Source organism: Aulonocara stuartgranti, assembly GCF_965226115.1.
Source record: "Aulonocara stuartgranti genome assembly, chromosome: 6".
NCBI lineage: Eukaryota > Metazoa > Chordata > Actinopteri > Cichliformes > Cichlidae > Aulonocara > Aulonocara stuartgranti.
The window spans coordinates 10836164-10857119 of NC_138944.1; the positions used below are offsets into that span (position 1 = coordinate 10836164).

The 20956-nt window shown below is 40.5% G+C and overlaps 4 protein-coding genes across 5 annotated transcripts in view; 3 read left to right on the top strand and 1 right to left on the bottom strand.

The window, feature by feature from the left end:
• Positions 1–18619, top strand: part of LOC309709379 (claudin-4-like) — a 39436-nt gene extending 20817 nt beyond the window's left edge. Inside the window, exons 1-2 of one of the 2 annotated variants that reach the window (XM_082537971.1) lie at positions 16313–16653; positions 16801–18619. In XM_082537971.1, coding sequence (XP_082394097.1) covers positions 17050–17718 — 669 coding nt within the window. In that variant the 5' untranslated portion in view covers positions 16313–16653; positions 16801–17049 and the 3' untranslated portion in view covers positions 17719–18619. Of the gene's footprint in view, positions 1–16312; positions 16654–16800 lie in introns of those variants that run through there. The other variant, XM_082537972.1, reaches the window with a different exon arrangement.
• Positions 2016–3936, top strand: LOC309709377 (GTPase IMAP family member 7-like). Its single transcript, XM_082537969.1, has 3 exons — positions 2016–2054; positions 2231–2336; positions 3023–3936. Exons 2-3 carry the CDS (start codon positions 2249–2251, stop codon positions 3802–3804), a joined length of 870 nt encoding a protein of 289 aa, XP_082394095.1. The 5' UTR covers positions 2016–2054; positions 2231–2248; the 3' UTR covers positions 3805–3936.
• LOC309709375 (GTPase IMAP family member 9-like) lies at positions 5936–8689 on the top strand. Its single transcript, XM_082537967.1, has 3 exons — positions 5936–6043; positions 6234–6305; positions 6858–8689. Exons 1-3 carry the CDS (start codon positions 6034–6036, stop codon positions 7787–7789), a joined length of 1014 nt encoding a protein of 337 aa, XP_082394093.1. The 5' UTR covers positions 5936–6033; the 3' UTR covers positions 7790–8689.
• Positions 8990–10786, bottom strand: LOC309709376 (GTPase IMAP family member 9-like). Its single transcript, XM_082537968.1, has 2 exons — positions 10598–10786; positions 8990–10494 (listed from the first exon to the last, which is right to left on the bottom strand). Exons 1-2 carry the CDS (start codon positions 10707–10709, stop codon positions 9641–9643), a joined length of 966 nt encoding a protein of 321 aa, XP_082394094.1. The 5' UTR covers positions 10710–10786; the 3' UTR covers positions 8990–9640.
• Positions 18620–20956: the final 2337 nt, after the last annotated feature.

Here is a 20956-nt window from a genome sequence, read left to right on the forward strand (position 1 = left end):
ATGGGTGATCAAGGACAGACAGAACTAAATTGTGGCTCCCATGTCGATCGCCTACTTGAAAAGTTGCCCGCAGAGCATTCCAGTCGCTTCAAACGGCACATTTACAGGGAACAAGGAGATATGATGTATGACTTACCTTTGTTCTCATCCTGGTTGCAAATAGAGTGCAAGTGTCAACCAAGAAAGGACAGTCCTGTTTCATCCTTTAACCAACCACGACCTGCCCATAAGTACACCTCTCCACTCACAACAATATTACATGGAACAAATGCATCCGATCCTGTACAGGCAGCACAACCCATCATAATGACTAAGGCTAGATGTGCATATTGCTGCTCACCTAAACACCACATTAGCAAGTGCCCTGAGTTCATTAACAAGACAAAGGATGAGAAAATAAAGTGGATAAAGAGAAACAAACGGTGCTGGCGTTGTGCTAGAACTCATCAGGCTGCGAAGTGTGATCTGAGGAAAGCATGTGCCACCTGCATGGAAAGACATCTACAGATCCTATGTGAGGTGAATCAGAGACCTAGAACTGAAACTAATCCTGTAGTGAGGACACTGTACTTTGATAGACCTAGCGATCGCCCTAGTGTACTATTAAAGGTTGTGAAAGTGCTCCTGCGTAATGGCAAAAGAACCCTGGAAACATATGCAATACTTGACGATGGCTCCCAACGTACCATGCTTCTGACATCTGCAGCTAAGCATCTCCACCTAACCGGGAAAGCTGAAAAATTATCACTCAGAACTGTCCATCAAGAAGTTGAAACCATTCAAGGTTCTTGTGTAAGTTTCCAGATCTCACCCATCGCACATCCAGAGAAAACATACACAATTAATAATGCCTTCGCTACAAGTCACTTAGCACTTTCAGACCACACCTACCCCGTATCCCCTCTTCAACGGAGATACAAGCATCTTCAAGGTATCCCATTAACCTTCATTAACAAAGCAGCTCCACTACTGCTCATAGGCTCTGATCATACCCACCTTATTACGCCTATTGCACCAATTAGACATGGACCATTTGGATCTCCTGCAGCAGTCAAAACCCGCTTAGGATGGACACTCCAAGGTCCAATCACAGACTTCCAACCCCAGAGCAGTTCCACGCATGCCCAATGTTTATTCACATCTTCCAGTTCAGGTTCAGGAGAACCGCTCCAGCACATCCTTGTGTCCGCTGATGGCTCTGAATTCATTCAGCCACCTCATACTCTACCATCAGCAGTACCTATGTCGTCACCGGCAGTGCCACTATCACCAGTTCCACCGCCTGTGGCTGCCATTCCGCCAGTGGTCAGGGCGCTGCCTGCTCCTGCATCACCTGGTCCTGCCTCCGCCAAGCCCCGTACATTGCCCCCAGCACCTGCAAAACTGCCCAACGGTCTGCAGGTCTGGGCCTGCCGCTGCATCCCATGCGGTTGGCATTTGGACCTGCTTTGCCGCCACCGCTGGCTACATGGTCGGCCCCCTGAACTGTCTGGCCTGCATTGTCGACCCCCTGAACCTATATTAGACCTGTAGCATGTCTGATTCCTCTGCTCCCGCTTTGTGAAAAGGAGCATCTCTGATCCTTTGAACATATTTCTCAGTAGAAATATGGGGGCGGCTGTTGTAAAGGCTCACCTTTCAACACATTCACTTCACCAGATGCACCTTGTTTCTTTTCCTCACCTTTGATTGGGTGTGGTGCTTGGCCTTAATTGCACTCACCTGTCACTTGTTATATAAGGACTGCACTCACCTACCCCTCACTTTTTCTTCACTCCCACATGGGGCGGCAGCTGAGAGAGCAGTCCATGTGTGTCTTTCTTTCCTTTATCCGTTATACAATAAAACAACAAAACCTGCAAAGATTGATGACTGCTTATTTTCATTCTAATCGGATGAGCCCATGATGACGACTACTGAAACCCTGAACCAACCTTCCTCCAAAACATATTGCTTTCAGGGAAATGAACAAGTGGGTGTGTTCTGTTTGTTCTGCTACAAAAGAATCTGTTGAACTGCTAGTACATCTCACACCCGAAGAAACACTTGAACAGGTAAGTTGAGAATAAAACCTATATATTTTACCTGAACAATGACAAAAAAGTGTCTACATTTTTTTACTCATGAAGCCAAGCTGCCTGACCTATATATTTTGAAATTTAGTAAAATATTTTATTTCTGTATAATTGTGAGTTTTGCTTTGAAAAACCTCTTTCTTTCTTTCTTTGAGGACTTACTGTTTACAGACATGTTGCAAGCAAAGGCTTGGGTCCTAGGATGCACCATGCTTGTCCTGGTCACATTATATAAACAGACTGCTTGCTCACACCAAAAAGGTATGACAAAAAACGTGTATAACAGGTTTGCCATGAGAGCATAAAGATTAAAGATTCTCACACACATTGCAGCTTTTCTCAGTCACTTTGTTGGAGTTCTTACAAAAAAGTCATTCTTGCAACTTTTAATGTAGTTTTTATTTCCCCACCCACATTAGCCTTTGTCCTCATTTTTATACATGTTTCACTACTAAAGATACTTGTTACTATGTTGATGTACTTTTCACTTGAATCTCATAGCTTGTCAAAACAGTTTGTACTTTTGTGAGTCAGAGCTCTAGATGTCCTACTTTTCTGAATACTGTTCAACAGCATTAGTGTTTTCAGTTAAATTACTTCAAACTTTAAAATAAAAAAAATATGTATGAAAGAGAAAATCCAGTAAAGCATATTTTGGATCATTTAAAATGAATCTGTACAGAAATATCCTACATTGGGCACCTGATACAAACACCCCTACTATCAACCATCAAATACTGACCATCTTCAAAATAATAACAATGGAAGCATTTCAAAGACCATCACCTAAGTAATAAATCTGACATAATGAATAAATTAATAACACTTGGTTGACAAGTGCCATAAGCATGACTCAAGACTTATGAACCAACATGAACAGTGTCATGTTATTTTATGATGGCATAGTATTATGCATACTACTTCAAGTCAAATATTAATTTTCACAGGTTCTAGATATTTGGGAGAGGTGAGACTCCTTCTGGTTGGAAAAACTGGATCAGGGAAGAGCGCATCTGGAAACACCATCCTGGGGGATCCAAGTGCTTTTAAAGCAAACATGTCACTTGAGTCTGTTACCAATGGCTGTCACAGAAAAGAGGTAATAGAGGGTAACAGGAACATTGTTATAATTGACACTCCAGGGCTGTTTGACACAACCAAATCACAAGATGAAGTGAAAGTAAAAATTGAGGAGTGCATTGAGGAGTCAGTTCCTGGACCCCATGCTTTTCTTTTAGTGATCAGTCTGAAGTCAAGGTTCACAAAAGAAGAGCAGAACACTGTGAAGTGGATCCAGGATAACTTTGGCGAAGAAGCTTCTATGTATACCATAGTTCTGTTTACACATGCTGACTTGCTGGAGGGAAAATCTTTGAAAGACTATTTGAGAGAAAGCAAACCTGTACGAATGCTGATAAACCAATGTGGGGGAAGATACCATTCACTCATCAATAACCAGAGACAGAACAGGACCCAAGTCAGAGAACTCCTAGATATAATAGAGAAATTGGTGGACTTCAATGGTGGACGTCACTACACCAATGAGATGTACCAGAAAGCCCAGAAGAAACTGGCAAAAAAGGATAAAGAGGCTGGATGGACTAGGTTTACATTTTGGAGTCTCATTGCCCTGGGAATTTTTGGTGTGGGAATATATAAAAACTCATTTATTCTCAAAACAATTGGTGTATCACTTGGATTAAAATCCATGAAGGACATGTTTGCTTAGGTGAAAGAGCTACAAAAAAAAAAAGAAAGAGGTGGGAGGTTTCTTCCTGTTTAAAGGGAGTTTTTCCTTTCCACTGTCACCAAAGTGCTTACTCATAGGGGGTCATATGATTGTTGGGTTTTCCTCTGTGTGTGTTATTGTAGGGTCTACCTTACAATATAAGTGCCTTGAGGCGACTGTGATTTGGTGCTGTATAAATAAAATTGAACTGAATTGTAAGAGTGAGTGATGTAAGAATGTTCAATAATGTGTTCTTTGATGACTAGTCCATCCCTCCCCGGATAGACCTCTTTTTTAATTCGGGGTTGGAGATTAAGCAGTTTGTTTGTTTTTTATCTCCAACTAAAAACTGTCCAAGGTTGGACATGAAACCTTCATGTCCAAGTTTTCATGGACATGAAAATGTGTGACTGTCATGTCCATTCTTATTGCTATGTTTATCCACCTATACTGACAGTTAGTACTGTAGTTTTTTTAGTGTCACAATTTAAAACAAATGAGTTCCTGTTGCAGAAATCCATCCATCCATCCATCCATCCATCCTCATCCGCTTTGTCCGGGGCCGGGTCGCGGGGGCAGCAGCCTAAGCAAAGAGGCCCAGACCTCCCTCTCCCCAGCCACCTCCTCCAGCTTATCCGGGGGAATACCAAGGCGTTCCCAGGCCAGCCGAGAGATATAATCTCTCCAGCGTGTCCTGGGTCTGCCCCGGGGCCTCCTCCCGGTGGGACATGCCTGGAACACCTCACCCAGGAGGCGCCCAGGGGGCATCCTTGTCAGATGCCTGAACCACCTCAGCTGGCTCCTTTCGATGTGGAGCAGCAGCTGCTCTACTCTGAGCCCCTCCCGGATGGCCGAACTTCTCACCCTATCTCTAAGGGAGAGGCCAGCCACCCTTCGGAGGAAGCTCATTTCTGCCGCTTGTATCCGCGATCTCGTTCTTTCGGTCACTACCCACAGCTCGTGGCCATAGGTGAGGGTAGGGACGTAGATCGACCGGTAAATTGAGAGCTTTGCTTTTACACTCAGCTCCCTCTTCACCACGACGGACCGGTGCAGCGTCCGCATTACTGCAGCTGCAGCCCCAATCCGTCTGTCGATCTCCGGCTCCCTTCTCCCATCACTCGCGAACAAGACCCCGAGATACTTGAACTCCTCCACTTGGGGCAGGAACTCATCCCCGACCCGGAGTGGGCACTCCACCCTTTTCCGGCTGAGAACCATGGCCTCAGATTTGGAGGTGCTGATCCTCATTCCCGCTGCTTCACACTCGGCTGCGAACCGTTCCAGTGCGAGCTGGAGGCCCTCACCCAATGAAGCCAACAGAACCACATCATCTGCAAAAATCAGAGATGAGATTCTGAGGCCACCAAAGCGAAAGCCCTCCGCCACTTGGCTGCGCCTAGAAATCCTGTCCATAAAAATTATGAACAGAACCGGTGACAAAGGGCAGCCCTGGCGGAGCCCATCACCCACCGGGAATGAGTCCGACTTATTGCCGGCAATGCGAACCAAGCTCTTGCAACGGTTGTATAGGGATCGAATGGCCTGTAGCAATGGGCCAGACACCCCATATTCCCGCAACACCTCCCACAGGACACCCCGAGGGACACGGTCGAATGCCTTCTCCAAGTCCACAAAACACATGTAGACTGGTTGGGCAAACTCCCATGCACCCTCAAGTATCCTGGAGAGGATAAAGAGCTGGTCCAGTGTTCCGCGACCAGGACGGATTGCAGAAATAAACAAACAAATACATTTTAAGATTTTTTTTTTAGTTTTTCTTTTTTTGTTATTTAAAACTTCCTGTTTTTAAAGTGAGGAAACATCAACAATGCAAGAATGTGACACACATGTAATTTTAACTCCCCTTGCTCCACTCTAAGAAGAGAGAGACATCATTATGGAGTTATTTTGAAACAGTCTAATGTGATCAATTGAGCAACCTAAATATTTTTGTAGATTTGCTATGACATGTTTTAAAAGTTATAATTATGTCCACACACAAACCTGTTCACCATATTTGGAGAACTGTGGATAGACAGTTTTCAAATTTCAAACTGAAAACAATACAAGGAAATGGGAAGCCCCCCAGTGCCTAGGCTTCCAGAAGTTTCCCAGAAAACAAATCTGAAATGTGCTGAGACACGGAGCTTGTCTAAGTCTACAACCTAGGTCTGGACATTGACGTTGTTTGGTCACTTGGGACATATAAAAGGTAGATCTGAACTAATGGCTGAAGGTAAGACCATCTGTCCGAATTAATAAAAAGAAAAAAAAACATTATTACTTTAATTACTGTAAGATGTGATACTGTTACAGAGAAAAGAGCACAAGTGACAGACTCAGAAAGATGCCAAACTTCATAAAGCTGTCAGTGACTAGTACTCTCGTATCTTTTTTGTCTCAATGATTTAATTTTTATTTCACAGAAATACAACTTAGAGAAAAGAAGCAGAAAACTCTACCTCGGTCTGATGGGTGTGGTCTGAATAACTTTGATGGTAAGTGCCTTCATTTTCTCTCTAGCCAAATCTCATTAATCAAACATATGCCTTCAACCCACTTTTTACTAAAATTAAAAACTGATAAGATAAACTTTGTTAGTATTTTTAATTTATATGAGTTTTTCCAGTTGTGAAAGAGCCACCTGTGTGTGTTCATTTATTCTTCTCTCTAGAAAGTCCACGGTAGTTAATTAGTAAATTAGTATATGGTCTCTAAGCTTCTTGGGTGTAAACATACTATGTGTTTTCTGGGGTGTTTCACTGATTATAAAAATATTCAAAATGCGATTTTAAAATAGCGCCCATTCATTTGAATTGCTTCCCACAGAAAAACTGAAATTGCATCTATGATTTATAAAAAATAAAAATGTAAAAAGTTTGTTTTCTTCAAATGTTTGCAAAAGAAAATATTTCAATTATTATTATTTTTTAACATTGGAAAGATGGAGGGACAGACAAAAACATTTACTTTAGACTAAAAAGGCAGAAAAGAAAGGATCCCATTTTTTGTAAATGCCAGTAATTCTGTGTCTGTTGTTTCTACCACAGGTCTGGATTTGCCTGGAGGTTTGAGGATAGTCTTAGTGGGAAAGACTGGATCAGGGAAGAGTGCAACAGGAAACACTATCCTTGGAAGAATTGCCTTCAAAGAGGATCCCAGCCCTGTGTCTGTGACCAAACACTGTGAGATGCATAGTGGGGAAGTGGATGGGACTTTGGTGCAGGTTATTGACACTCCAGGTCTGTTTGACACAGGCATCTCAGAGGAAGAATTAAAAGTCAGAATAGAGGAGTGTGTCAAAATGTCAGTTCCTGGCCCTCATGCTTTCCTACTGGTAATCCGGCTTGGAGTAAGGTTCACGGAAGAGGAAAGAAATGCTGTTAAGTGGATCCAAGATAACTTTGGAGACGATGCTTCCATGTACACAATCATGCTGTTTACGTGTAAAGATCAAGCTAAAGCTGACAATGCTCTGAAGGAGTGCAAGGAGCTGCGGAGACTCTCGATCACATTTGGACGCAGATATCATGCTTTCAACAACACTGACGTGGATGACCGCATACAGGTAAAAGAGCTGATCAACATGATCAAGGAAATGGTACAGGATAACGGTGGTAAGCACTACACAAATGAAATGTATGAGAAAGCCCAGAGGAAGCTGAGAGAGGAGGAGGAGCGGAGGAAGCAAGAGGAGGAACAGAAGAAAGAGGAGGAAAGGAAAATATGGGATGCAGAGAGACAGAAGCAGGAGGAAAAGAAAATCAGGAAGAAAAAGGTTCAAAGAAAGAATATACGCGTGGCCGCAGCTTCTGCTGTTGTCTTGGTGTTTGCTGGGGTGGTCATTGCAGTGGGAGCTAACACCACAGTGGCCCTGGCTCTAGGCGCCCCTGCACTTGTCCTGGGAATTTTATGCGGTTTATCTGCCATTTTCATTTGGAAAGGCATAAAATGCAAGGCTAAAGCAAACGTGCCTGTATAACAAGATGGAGGGTAGTGGCAAGGATATTGTTCGGCTACAGTTTGTGTCACTGAATAAAAAACAGAAATATTCCATATACAGTATTAGTATCCCACACATTATGGTTTGGAACTATACGTAAGTGACTTGTTTAGGTTCTGTTTCAAAACGAGTATGTGAATTTAAAGCTAATAGTAAACAAATGGTATGAAATGTACTTGTTTGTCTTTTTTATCGTTTACATCTTATATATGAATGTGAGTATCACTTCTTTTGGCTCTTTAGTAGGATTCAAAATAATTAATATTAAAACCCAAATGTAAAAAGATTTTTCACCTATAGATTATACCTTGGTAACTTATAACTGTTAAAATGCGCAGAAACTGACACACTGCTTCCTTTACTTTTTATTAGTAGCATTCTGAGCTCATTTCCCCAAAGGAAATGAGAAACAATGGTAGACGTCCATTGACCCATCACGTCTGCGGAAACAGAGCAAGTCCTCATTGTCCTGCCACTACAACAATGTCAGTGCATACCATCAGTACAAACATGACCAGCACAGATGTTAAAATGAATGGTAGTTAGTTTCTGTCAGCCACAAAAGGATCAAAGTAAGGACACTGCTACTTGTTCTGCAATTAAGAACAAAACACACTGAAGCTGAACATTATTTATTTAAAATTACAAATGAAAGGAGGCTCAGTATCAAATAACGGGTGTGTTCAGATGTGAAAAGGTTGTAAACTGAGTTGTGGTGCTTCAAATGTACAGGTTATATTTTAAATGCCAACTACACCTACAACCTGTATTACAGGTTAGACTGGTCTATTTTCATCTGTTTGACTAATACCTGCAATGGAATGAGTGTTATGTATTATTTGCTAATGAATCTTACAAGAAAACGTGTACCAAGAATCATTTCTTGTTTCAGTTTCATTTGTCATAAGTGCGGTTTGTTTATTTCTTATGCATTTTGTGTTTATTTCCATCCATTTATGCCAAGAAAACCTTATGACCTTTCATATAGCCTAAACCAGACCAAGTGTAAAATCTAATTATTTTAATGCAGTTTGAATGTGATATCATAACATGGTAATTTAGCTGTCAGCCAGTGTATGATTAGTGTTGTATATCAGCAAGACTGATGAATTTCAGCATGGGGGTTTTGCACAATCTTGGTGGTGGGGCATGAGCAAAAAAGAACTAATGACATTCTGGTACAGAGTGGATGACTTTATTTAAAACAATGAAAGAAGGCACAAGAAATGGCATTGATTTTAGTGGAAAATGTACTTTCGAATGCCCTTTTATAGTAAAATTAAATATAAAACTGTAAATCAGATCATACATTAAATTTAAAAACAAAAAACCCAATCCTGACAAGAATTTACAGTAAATATCTATAATGAACCGTAAGTATCAGATAACTTCAGGTACATAGTCCAGCTTGTCTATCATTACACAACAGATGATTTGAATAAGTCGCACCATTGTACAAGAAAAACAAATTTAAAAAAAAGAAATACTACTTAAAAAGTGCTGTAAATGTTGTAATACAATACAAAGATGAGAGAGTAGTGACAATGCAGATTAAAATATGATTAAGAGATGTTGAATCATTTTCTTTTTGCTTCACCTCTACATAACTATATGTTTTCAATAAATATTCTCTTTTTTTGATTATCTATGGAAACAAACTATTGCATGATAAAAATAAAAAAAAGCATTATGAAATAAACCGTACACCAAACCTGATGATCTTCATAAAGTTTAAAACAGCAGGTATAATATCAAGTGTGAATTTGTCCTTGTATACAAAAAGCCTCTTCTTCATAAAGAGACTTCATAAAGGTCGTGGCTTGGTAATACTTAGCTGTTCTCTGTTTTAGGTCTGATCCAGCCCCCAATGCCTTTAACAATCCCTGCTCCTACAAACATTAATAGAGGCCGAACGGATGCGACTGCTGCTTCCTCTGCCATTACAGCAGCACCAACTGCAGGTGCAGCAGCTGCTGCTCCTGCCGCTCCTGCCACAAGCAAATAATTACCTGCAGAGTTCAATGTGTCTCCACATTTGCGCCACCATTTGTTCCAATTCATCTGTTTCTGGGCCTCTTCGTATTTGCTGCCGGTGTAATGGTTCCCGTTTAATTGCACTGTCTGGTCTATCTTTTCAAACAGATCAGCTACCTGAGTGCGATTTTTCTTGCATGTGTTGTCAAATACAACATACCCAGCTTTACACTCAGCGATGAGCTCCTTCAGATCAGGACTTTGCTCTAAGTAGTTTTCAATGGATGTTTCTTTGAACTGATCACCCCTTGTGAAAAGCACTGCTGTATACTTTGAGGCTTCATCCCCAAAGTTTTCTTTGATCCATTTAACAGAACTCTTCTCTTCTTTTGTGAAGCGCACATCCAATCTGATCACTAGCAGAAACATATGGGGTCCTGGGACAGACAGCATTATGCATTTTTCTATTTCCTTTTTCAGTTCCTCTTCTTTAATTGATGTGTCAAAGATTCCAGGGGTGTCAACAACACTCACAGTTCTTTCATCAAAATGTCCAGTCACTTTCTTACACATCTTTGTTACAGAAGATGGAGATATTTCTTCGTCAAAAGCTTTGTAACCCAGGATAGTATTCCCTGTTGCACTCTTTCCTGAGCCAGTTTTCCCCAGCAGAACAATCCTTAAGTCACCGATCACTGGGGAAAAGGAGTCTGTGGGGATCGATTTTAAAAATCAAAACAACTCATGGGTTCTGTATCAGATTACATAAGCATGTTAGAAAATGCGTGCATGCACAAAAGTAAAAATACCAACCTTCAGTCGTGGTTAAACCCATCTTGCTGTAGGGAAAAAAAGGAACAGAAAAAACCCACAAAACCTGTCTGTTATTCCGTGTAATGTTTTCTTCTACAGCAGGTATGTTCATACTGAGGCGTGCCAGTCACCCTCTATCGTTCTTTGTCTCTGGCTCTCTCCAACACAGTGTTTTCCAGTGAAATGAAACTCTTGCTCACCACAGTGGGTTTCAGTGAAATGAAACTATTCACAACACAGAGGTTTCAAAAATGAAACTAAAACTTTAATAATATTAAAATTATAATAATAATAATAATAATAAACTTTATTTATAAAGCACACTTAAAAACCAAGGGTATGCCAAGGTGCTTAACAAGTAAAATAGAGTATAGGAGGAGGATAATAGAAATAGGACCAAAGCAAGTACTAAATATGCAAGCAGATAACTGTCACTAATACATAGGAAAGCAACAGGTACAGAGCAAACAAGAATTTAAATGAGCATAAAAGTGCATGATATAAAATCATAAAAGAAATATTAACTAGAGGGAAAGGCAAGATTGAATAAGTGGGTTTTTAATCGTGATTTGAACAGTGCAATGGAATCAGATGCGCGGAGGTCGAGAGGAAGGGTATTCCACAGTACCGGGGCAGCCAGAGCAAACGCACGGTCACCCCGGGACTTCAGTCGAGATCTGGGTTGGGTCAGAAGTAGTTGAGTGGCAGATCTGAGTGTTCTAGCAGGAGTATGTGGTTTGAGAAGTTCACTAAGATAACTTGGCGCTAATTTATTAATAGTTTTGAAAGTAAGGAGTAATATTTTAAATTGAATACGGTACTTTATGGGCAGCCAATGCAGGCTAGCTAGGACAGGGGTAATATGGCAAAATTTCCTGGTACCAGTCAAAAGGCGGGCTGCTGCATTTTGGACTGTTTGCAGTCTAAGAAGAAGAGAAGAGGGAAGACCGTAATACAAGGAGTTACAATAATCCAACCTGGAGGTCACAAAAGCGTGAATAAGCTTCTCCAGGTCCTCATGTGGAATATAATGCCTAGCCTTAGAGATAAGGCTCAGTTGGTGGAAGCTAGATCTCACTACAGCAGACACTTGCTTATTGAGTTTGAGCGAGCTATCCAGCAGTACACCCAAGTTACTGACATAGTCACAAGAAAAACTAGCAAAGGAACCCAGGGCAGCACAGAGTTGGGCACGAGGGATTTTACTGTTGAACACCACAATCTCAGTCTTCTTATCATTTAAAACGAGGGAATTACTCAGGAACCATTCTTTGACCTCCCGCATGCATTCTTGAAAGTAGTGCAGGGACACAGCAAGGTCGTCAGTAAGTTCAAAATAGATTTGTATGTCATCGGCATAACAGTGGAAGGCGATATTGTATTTTTCAAAGATTGCGCCTAGAGGGAGCAAATACAATGAGAAGAGAATAGGGCCTAAAACTGATCCTTGAGGCACACCACAACAGACCGGAGCGGAGGAAGAGGAGAAGGTGCCTAAGTGAACTGATAAGGATCTATCAGCGAGGTATGATTTAAACCAGTCGAGGGCAGTGCCTCTAATACCCACAGTGTGCTCAAGTCTTAGTAATAAAATGTTATGGTCTACCATATCAAAGGCCGAAGAGAGGTCCAGTAAAACTAGGACCATAGAGCGTCCAGTATCAGTGATTACAAGAATATCATTAAGAACTCTAACCAACGCTGTTTCAGTGCTATGCAATGGCTTAAAGGCAGATTGAAATTTCTCAGCAATATTGTTCGTGTCCAAGTACGCCTGGAGCTGGGAGAGAACTAGTCTCTCCAGGATCTTGGACAAGAACGAAAGCTTAGAGATCGGTCTATAGTTTGAAAGGTCATAACAGTCAGAATTTCTTTTTTTAAGAATCGGGTGGACTACAGCATGCTTAAAGGACAAAGGAACACAGCCTGAGAGCAAGGAAAAGTTCATAAGAAATAGGATACTAGGTCCGATTACATCAAAACAGTCCTTAGCTAAACGAGATGGAAGAATGTCAAGCACAGTATTGGTGTTATTCATTTGAGCAACTAGCCGCTTAAGAGTCAAAAGTGACACAGGCTCAAACTGGTGGAAAGTTGAAATGCACTCAGGAATGGGGAGAGGATATAAAGCAGGGGGAAGGGAGGACTAAAGAGATGAGACCTTTTTTAAAAAGTGAGTTTGAAATCGCTCACAAAGACCCTGAGAATGAATTAAAGGCATGTCCGGGGAAGGGTTAACCACAGAGTTTAAAAATTTTAAATAAGGTATGGGGGTTATGGTCATTGGCCAGGATGATTTTGGACAAGAAGGACGCTTTGGCCGTTTTAGCAGCACTTTGGAATTTTAAGCGGCTAGTCCGTAGCATGTCATGGGAAACCTGAAGTTTATCTTTTTTCCACCCTCTCTCAGCGCGCCGACACTCGCGACGTAAGGCGCGCGTAGTGTCATTAAGCCAACACTGAGAGTAGGTTCTAGGGCGCTTCATCTTAATGGGGGCAACAGTATCAAGGATTGAAGAAATCAGCGATAGGAAGGAATTAGCACAGTCATCAACCGAGTGAAAAGAACAACAGTCGAGAGTGACAGATGCAGAATCCAAGAAAGACATAGAGAAGTTTGACATCGCTTCAGCATTAATTACACGTAGCGGGCGAAGGGGAGCCGCAGGATGTAGTTCATTAGTGCATAAGCCAGTATCAAATATAACTGGGAAATGATCCGAGATCCCAGCGTCACTTATATCCTTGATACAAATGTCCAGACCATATGAGAAAACCAAGTCCAAAGTATGTCCTTTAACATGCGTTGGGTCATTAACCCACTGAGCCAGGTTAAAAGAGTCCGTTAAGGCAAGGAAGTCTTTAGCAAATGAGTCATCCTTACAGCAAGTGTGTATGTTAAAATCACCGACAATGAAAACACAACCATACTTAAAAAGAACGGAGCCTAGGAGATCAGCAAAGTCCGTGATAAAATATTTGCTATATTTAGGCGGTCGATAAACCACCACGCAGAGTGTGGTCGTGGATGCAGTCATCTCCAATAATTGGACTTCAAAGCTAGAGTAGGTAGGTGAGGGTAGCTGCCGAACTGCATACGAATTCTTAAAAACCGAGGCTACGCCGCCACCCCTACCAGTAAGCCTTGGTGAGCTAAAAGCAACACAGTCCGACGGAAGAAGTTCAGTAAAAGGGATGAACTCACCAGGACGAATCCAGGTTTCAGTCAGGAATAAGGCATCAATCCCATTAGTGGAGATGAAGTCATTTAAAAGAAAGGTCTTATTGACCAGCGACCTGACATTAAGCAATGCCATCCGTATCCTAGGGGCTAAGTCGCCACGGGTGGTGCGTCGTAGGACACTTAGGTTGCTTCGGCAAACGCCACGTCGGAGCGATGTTATCCAAACCCGAGCAGGAGAACATGCCACTGGAATCGCAGGGTAGACTTCGTGGTCAGCCAAGCAGATCCAACGGTGGGTGAGCAACTTAGCATCAGAGCGCTCCTGGGAAGGAGGGAAAGAAGATAAAATATCCAGGCTGGCATGTGGGTAGCCTGTGGCTCTGGCTTTAAAGTAGAGCCTGAAGCGAACGCGATGGCCGCTCCTTCTACCGCGTTTCCTATAGCGTTTCTTGTGTAGATTTGGAATAGGTAGGTGGAGGAAGCCGGTCGGAGGGTCCGGTCGGGGCGCGGTGGCGTCACTCAGGTTCCAGCAAGGATCAGGCCGAGAGGAATGAGAGAGTCTTAGATTTAAAAGTGTTTGCCTGTCGTATGTAATCAGTGCACAGCCATTAGATGCGCATACAACTAAAAGGATAAAAAAATACAATGCCAAGGTCCATAAAGAGCGTAGAGAGGGTAAGAAGCAGCGAAGCAGATGTAGCCGAGGACGGCAAGCCACGTACACCAGTGCCATCTTGCAAGGCAACACTGTCACAACCCGGCTCATAGGAAGTGACAAACAAATGGGAGACCACACACAGGCTTTTAAAGACTGTAAGACATATTTAATGAAAATAAGGTAAAGCAACTTAAACACAAGTTAAAGGACATAACAGCCATAACTGAAACTTCCAAATAAACATAACACGTCAGAGGAAGCCAAAAGCCAGCCACCCTGGTTCAGTCAAGGTGTCTTTATATACACTGGGACTGGCCCCTCAGGTGTGCTGCATCAGTAATTGGGTCAGCTCCACCTACCTGCAAGAAACAGGTAAAAGAAAAAGCAAAACACAAGGCCAGCCCACTGGCCGTCACACTCCCCCCCCATAGAACAGGGTCTCACCCTGAATTGGCAAACACACTTTAGGTAAGATGTTGATAAGTAGGCTCAAAATAGCATTTTAATTTGCTTAAAAATAGACTTTACATATTAAATTTTATGCTATTTCATTACATTTCACATCATGGTAAAGCTACTTCTTTTTTAATGTGTGCAAGTGGTTTTATGGTGTTCTTAGTATATTTTAATTATAATTTAATGTTATATCTTTACAACTGCAACAAGCAAGAGGAACACACCTAATCCCATTGTATTCTGAATACAGTGATCACAAAGGCTTTCAGTTCTGTACTAAACACAAGAAGCATAACAAAGTAAATGCTATAAAAACTCGGACTTTTATGTCTAGGTGTCAACAATTTGCTCTTAAATGTGGCCCCTTTTACCATTTTTCTGATATTGTGGGAATTAAGTATGAACCAACCAAATGCAAAAGGGCCACTTTCATAAGTAAATAATAGCTCAAATAATAAAAAAAGATAATTGTGTCCTGTAAAACCTTTACACCAACAGTGATTATTAACTGCGGGAATGGGTAATTCTTATAAGTAATTTCTGTATATTGTAAGGTGGAAATCCATTCTGAATATGGAGTCAGATTTTCACATCTTAAATGGTCTTTTTCAACAGTGTTAGCAAACATTTCTCTGTTAACACGTTTTATTTGTATGTTTCTTTAATGCTGTGAGACATGTCAAATATGGATTTTGCTTAGTTTTTACCCTCATAACTCCCACTGCACATCGTCAGCTCATAAACAAACAACACATTACCAGACACAGCATTACTCTTAAAAGTGCATACTAAAATTAAAAGTAAACAAATACAACTCCATTAAATTACCTGTTATATGGATTATTAAATTGCCTTCATTATCGTTCATTTTGTCACTTTCACACTAATTTATGTAGAGTTATAAATGGACCAAAGGTTTAGAAGCCGACTCGACTTTTAGGTAATTTATTCAGAGACAGTGTTTTTACTCTCAGAAAGTCTGGCGTTATTTAGTAGGTTTATTTTGAGCTGGAGAAGCAGTGACAACAAACAAGGGACCTCATGTTGAAACAATGAAACCAGCTGTGTCAGAAGGAGTATAAGTGGATGCTATTCAAAACTGTTAACAGGATATCACCATCAGGAAAGCCTGTGTAGCACGGAAATAATGAAAACATAGGCCTCAAATGGACCTTATGCCAGTGTGGTAGTGTTAGCAGTGTCTCTAATGTCATCTAGTGGCTGTCTGATCACAGAACAACTTACAAAAACCAAACAAATTTTTTGTCAGCTTAAAACTTAAAACATTATATAATATATAAAGCAATATATTATATAATTTATTATATATTATATATAATTTAATATGTTACTTTTAGTTCTTATTAGAGTTTTTCCAATTCTGTAGTATCCCACTATAGTCAGTTTGGCATATGCTAATGAGCTTCAAACTACTCCCTGACTTCATCCTCCGCCTCATTCTGCCCACTCAAGCTCAAAGAGATGAGAACATAGTAGCAAGCAACAATGTCTGTAACAAAGTGTCCTAGTGTCCTTGTGCTGTTATTTCATTTTTTGCATAACCAGCTCTGTGTATGTGGTGTGTATTTAGTATGCACTATTACACTGCTGCCCTCCTACATCTCTGTGTGTGAGACAAACTGGTCAGTCACAACAGAAGAAAGACATCAACTACTTGCATCATATGGCTACTCTCCATCACTAGAAACACACAAATGATTAACAAACCATCACATCGTCTGTGGATAACAGATTAAAGTAAGTGTTGAAATTTGTGTAAGATATGTTATTGAAAGGACTACATTTTGACTGCTGTGTAAATTTTCTGATACTACTTTATGTCTTAGCAAATTTGAAATGTGTCTCTATGAAATTAATTTCCTGAAGTTGATTTCATCTTTGCAGCATACCTATTGGAAGAAAAAGAAAGCACACTGAGGAGAAGAAGTGCCTTTGAGGCAACTGCTGTTGTGATTTGGAGCTATATAAATAAAATTCAGTTGAACTGAACTGAATTGAAGGGACCCATACAAACAGCTTAAAATCCCTTTAAATGACTGGAATATAGTGGAGAAGAAAAGAAAAAAACTGAACCAGGGTATTTCAAAGAAAAGATCACTTTTGGGTATTTTTTTTAAAGTTTCATAAGCAACAATGGCATCAACAGGTCTTCAGCTGATGGGTTTGGTGCTGGCTCTGCTGGGTTGGGTTTGTGGGGCGCTGGTGTGTGCTGCTCCTCTGTGGCGTGTATCTGCATTCGTAGGTGGAGAGATAGTCATTGCCCAGGTGTTGTGGGAAGGACTGTGGATGAACTGTCTGTCTCAGACCACAGGACAGATCCAGTGCAAGACCTATGACTCCACCCTGGCACTGCCTATGTTTACCCAAGCAGCCCGGAGCCTCGCAGTTCTGTCTTTACTTCTCTGTCTTCTGGCCATCATCCTCGGGGTGTCAGGAGCCAAGTGTACTCACTGCATGGGAGACAATAACCAGGACTCCAAGGCAAGACTGGAAAGGATAGCAGGGGTGCTCTTCATTGTGGCTGGGCTTGCCTACTTGATACCCATCTGTGGAACTGCCTATGCAATCATCAGGGACTTCTATGATCCAAATGTTGCTGCGCCTTTGAAAAGAGAACTGGGGCCGGCATTGTACCTGGGTTGGGGGGCCAGCATACTGCTCCTGGTGGGGGGAGCTCTGCTGCACATCGGCTCTCCTCCACCAGGAGCAAGAGCTCTGCCCATTATCGGAAGACCAGCAAAAGACGACCAACAAACAGTAGCAACAGGAGAGGTAAAGCAACAAGAGAAATCCTTTGTATGAAACCAGTGGGTATTTGAACAGATACAGAGGTCACAACTTCATTATTTAAGTTTCTGGAAACTGCAAGGTCATTATCTACAAGGGGATATTCAGAACATAATAGGTTTCATAGTATTATAAAGTTAAGTTTGGTTTGTTAAATTAAGTTTATTTAATAAGGTGGAAGGCTTATGACTTTTTTACTCTCAAAAATGATATAAATTGCATGACAAATATTTAATGACTAAATTGCAAAAATATGGCTTATGTAACAAATGTGATACAAATTAAAACTCATATATGCAGATTAAAATTTGAAATAATGTTATATATATTTTGTCTAAAAGTTCAACAAACACTCCATTATCAAAAAAAAAAAAAGATTTCTGGCAGTTATTTCATGATTCAGGTTTTAAAGAACTAATTAATCCTAATTTGAACAAGCTGCTAAGGAAATGGATAGAAGGGCTTTTTAAAAGAGTAGAAAGTGAAATGAGTTGTGGGTGGATTGCAGATGTTTACTAATGCATGTGACTTACATTTGTCAGATTCCAATCAGCCTCTGCTTGTGTTTGTGCGTGTGTGGGGGCTGTCTGTGTACAGAAGACCAGTGTGCATATTGTAGCTGTGTGAGCTGGTGTTTGCACTGAAAATATGTGTGGGCAGTTGGAGCAATGCCATTTACTTTTAACACACACAAAGAAATTGTTAAATTTCATTTTAGTCTGCTATTATTAGATATACATTTTATAGCTTGATGACAGTTGGGACTTTTTCCACTAGTAATAATTATTGATCTAAATGTTATTTCCAGTAAACACAGTTTTTCTATTTTAGTGTAATAAAACAAATACATTTTTACTTGTGTTTTTTCTGATTGTGTTTTAATACTGCATTTTTTTTCTGTCAAGTCAGCAAATGCAATGAATATAATACAATATACTTTACTAAGAATTGTTTTATTCCTATTGTTTTTAATTAATTATTTTATTTGGATTGTAATGACCTATGCACAACAATAAATGTGTTTGCCATCACAACAGCTGGTTGTCCTGTTCATATTTGATGTCTAATGAAACTGAGTAAACATGTATTGAATGTAACCATCCCAGAAAAAGATGTTCACAAAATTCTATTCCCAGTGCTCTTTATTGTCAAGACTTTACCACACATTGAACATTTCCTAATCTAATAAAAAAAAAATCCAAGCTGGGTTTGCTTTAAAAAAATGGCCTCAAGAGCAACACACATTCTCGCTGAAGGACAGCTGCAATGATATGTTAATGATTACCTCACATGTCACCGATTATGAACACAGAACAAAATTTGTCCTTTGAGGTCTTTTCAGTCTGAACTTGAACGTTATGCAGAATCTAGATTATCATTTAAGCATTCGGCTCACATTGTTCTTGTTAACCATTTCCCATTTACTGCGTGTGTGTGTGTGTGTGTGTGTGTGTGTGTGTGTGTGTGTGTGTGTGTGTGTGTGTGTGTGTGTGTGTTTTAACCATACAGAGTATGAGTAAGAGAAGAATGAAATGCTGCTGGATCTTAAAGCACTTTGAGTAGTAATAGCACCCAAAAAACACAAGGGGGCACAAGTAAACTGTAAGGAAACAATGCACTATTCCAACAACAACCTTTATATATTACTTTTGGGACCGGTTTAGGTGTCATTATGTGTTATGTGATCATTGTTTAGTTTTACATCAGAAAGAAACAAAGCACACATCACCTGAGAAGATGTGTCTCTATGTAGTGTTTCCTTTATGCTGCCCTCACAGCAACATATTGAACTTTTGTTAAAAAGTTTTTTTTAAAGGTAGGCCTCTTTTGTGCAATTGGGCAATATATTGATGAGGAGTTCTTCTTTTTGGAATGGAACAAACAGTGAGTTTATTTTCAGTCACCCTTATCGCTTTTGTTTTGACACAACATAATTCACAGTCTAATTATTTCCAAGCACCCTCAGCTGCAATATGGTACAATTTGTCAGAGGAAAAATTGTATATAATGTGATCAGCTTCATGAGATGTGCTCTTTTTATTGATCACTAAGCAATCTACATGTCAAATTCAGTTAAGGTGAAATGTAAACATAAAAAATGTCATTTTAAAACTGAAAACTACCTGAATTCTAGTCAACTTTTTTCACACCTTTCTTAAGCTTCTTTTCTCTTGAGACTAGAAGAATAAGTTCTCTGCTGAACTCGGGGTCAGCTCTGGAGCCTCAGCATAAAAAGTTAAACATCAAGCTGCAAAGCTAGAGTGGCCTCAGTCATGATTACCTCTCCACAGGTAATTCATTAAGAGTGTTCTCACCAGTGAATTTGACAACAACACGCTAAATGCAAGGAAATCTTTACAATTAGTCATTAAATAGCATGTAGCATGTGTGGTTGTCTTTCTATGTTATGGACTGTTATGGACTCAAAGCATGTACAACCCTGTCTGTCAAGAGATTTTTGTTTTTATATAATTTGATCAGCTTCATGAAATGTGTTTTTCTGTTGTTTAAGCAATCTAAATGTCTATGTGACTTTTTCACCTAATAATTTTTGATGAACTCTTTCAGCTACTGAACCATTTCCTCTTTTTGAGAACAGATGTAGAAAAGGGAAATAACCCGTTGCTTTTAGTACACTCTGTACAGTGTAGGTAAGTGTAGACAGGAAACTACAGGTCTGCAGAGCATGTTTTTTATAGAAGTGAAACTATAATCTTAAGTGTGTGCTGATTCTGAGTGACGTTGTTATTTTTGTACACACACACACACACACACACACACACACACACACACACACACAGACATGTATAAAATAAAGGAACGCAGGCAGCAGTGTGCAGTTGCAGGGTGCGTTTGCTGCTGCCCACGCGTGTAAAAATGACTGCAGTCTCTGTGTTTTCTAACTCAGGTGTCTTAGCTGAAGAATTACAGGGTGATTTAAAGAAATCCCCTGTCACTGTCATACTGTCAAAGCTCTTTCCTGTGCCTGTACAAACAAATATATTCTGAAATGGAGATTATGTTTTAAAAAATCATGTTCATGTTCAATATATGAATATATGGGAATAATTAACAAAACCAAATGGCCTGTATTTATATAGCGCTTTACTAGTCCCTAAGGACCCCAAAGCGCTTTACATATCCAGTCATCCACCCATTCACACACACATTCACACACTGGTGATGGCAGCTACATTGTAGCCACAGCCACCCTGGGGCGCACTGACAGAGGTGAGGCTGCCAGACACTGGCG

Excerpts from the sequence above, each read along its gene's own strand:
- LOC309709375 (XM_082537967.1), top strand. Across the intron at positions 6,306-6,857 it reads TGGTCTGAATAACTTTGATG|GTCTGGATTTGCCTGGAGGT; the intron begins GTAAGTGCCTTC and ends TTTCTACCACAG.
- LOC309709376 (XM_082537968.1), bottom strand. The coding sequence starts at position 10,709 with ATGAACATACCTGCTGTAGAAGAAAACATTACACGGAATAACAGACAG. Across the intron at positions 10,495-10,597 it reads GGGTTTAACCACGACTGAAG|ACTCCTTTTCCCCAGTGATC; the intron begins GTTGGTATTTTT and ends CGATCCCCACAG.
- LOC309709377 (XM_082537969.1), top strand. The coding sequence starts at position 2,249 with ATGTTGCAAGCAAAGGCTTGGGTCCTAGGATGCACCATGCTTGTCCTG. Across the intron at positions 2,337-3,022 it reads TGCTTGCTCACACCAAAAAG|GTTCTAGATATTTGGGAGAG; the intron begins GTATGACAAAAA and ends TAATTTTCACAG.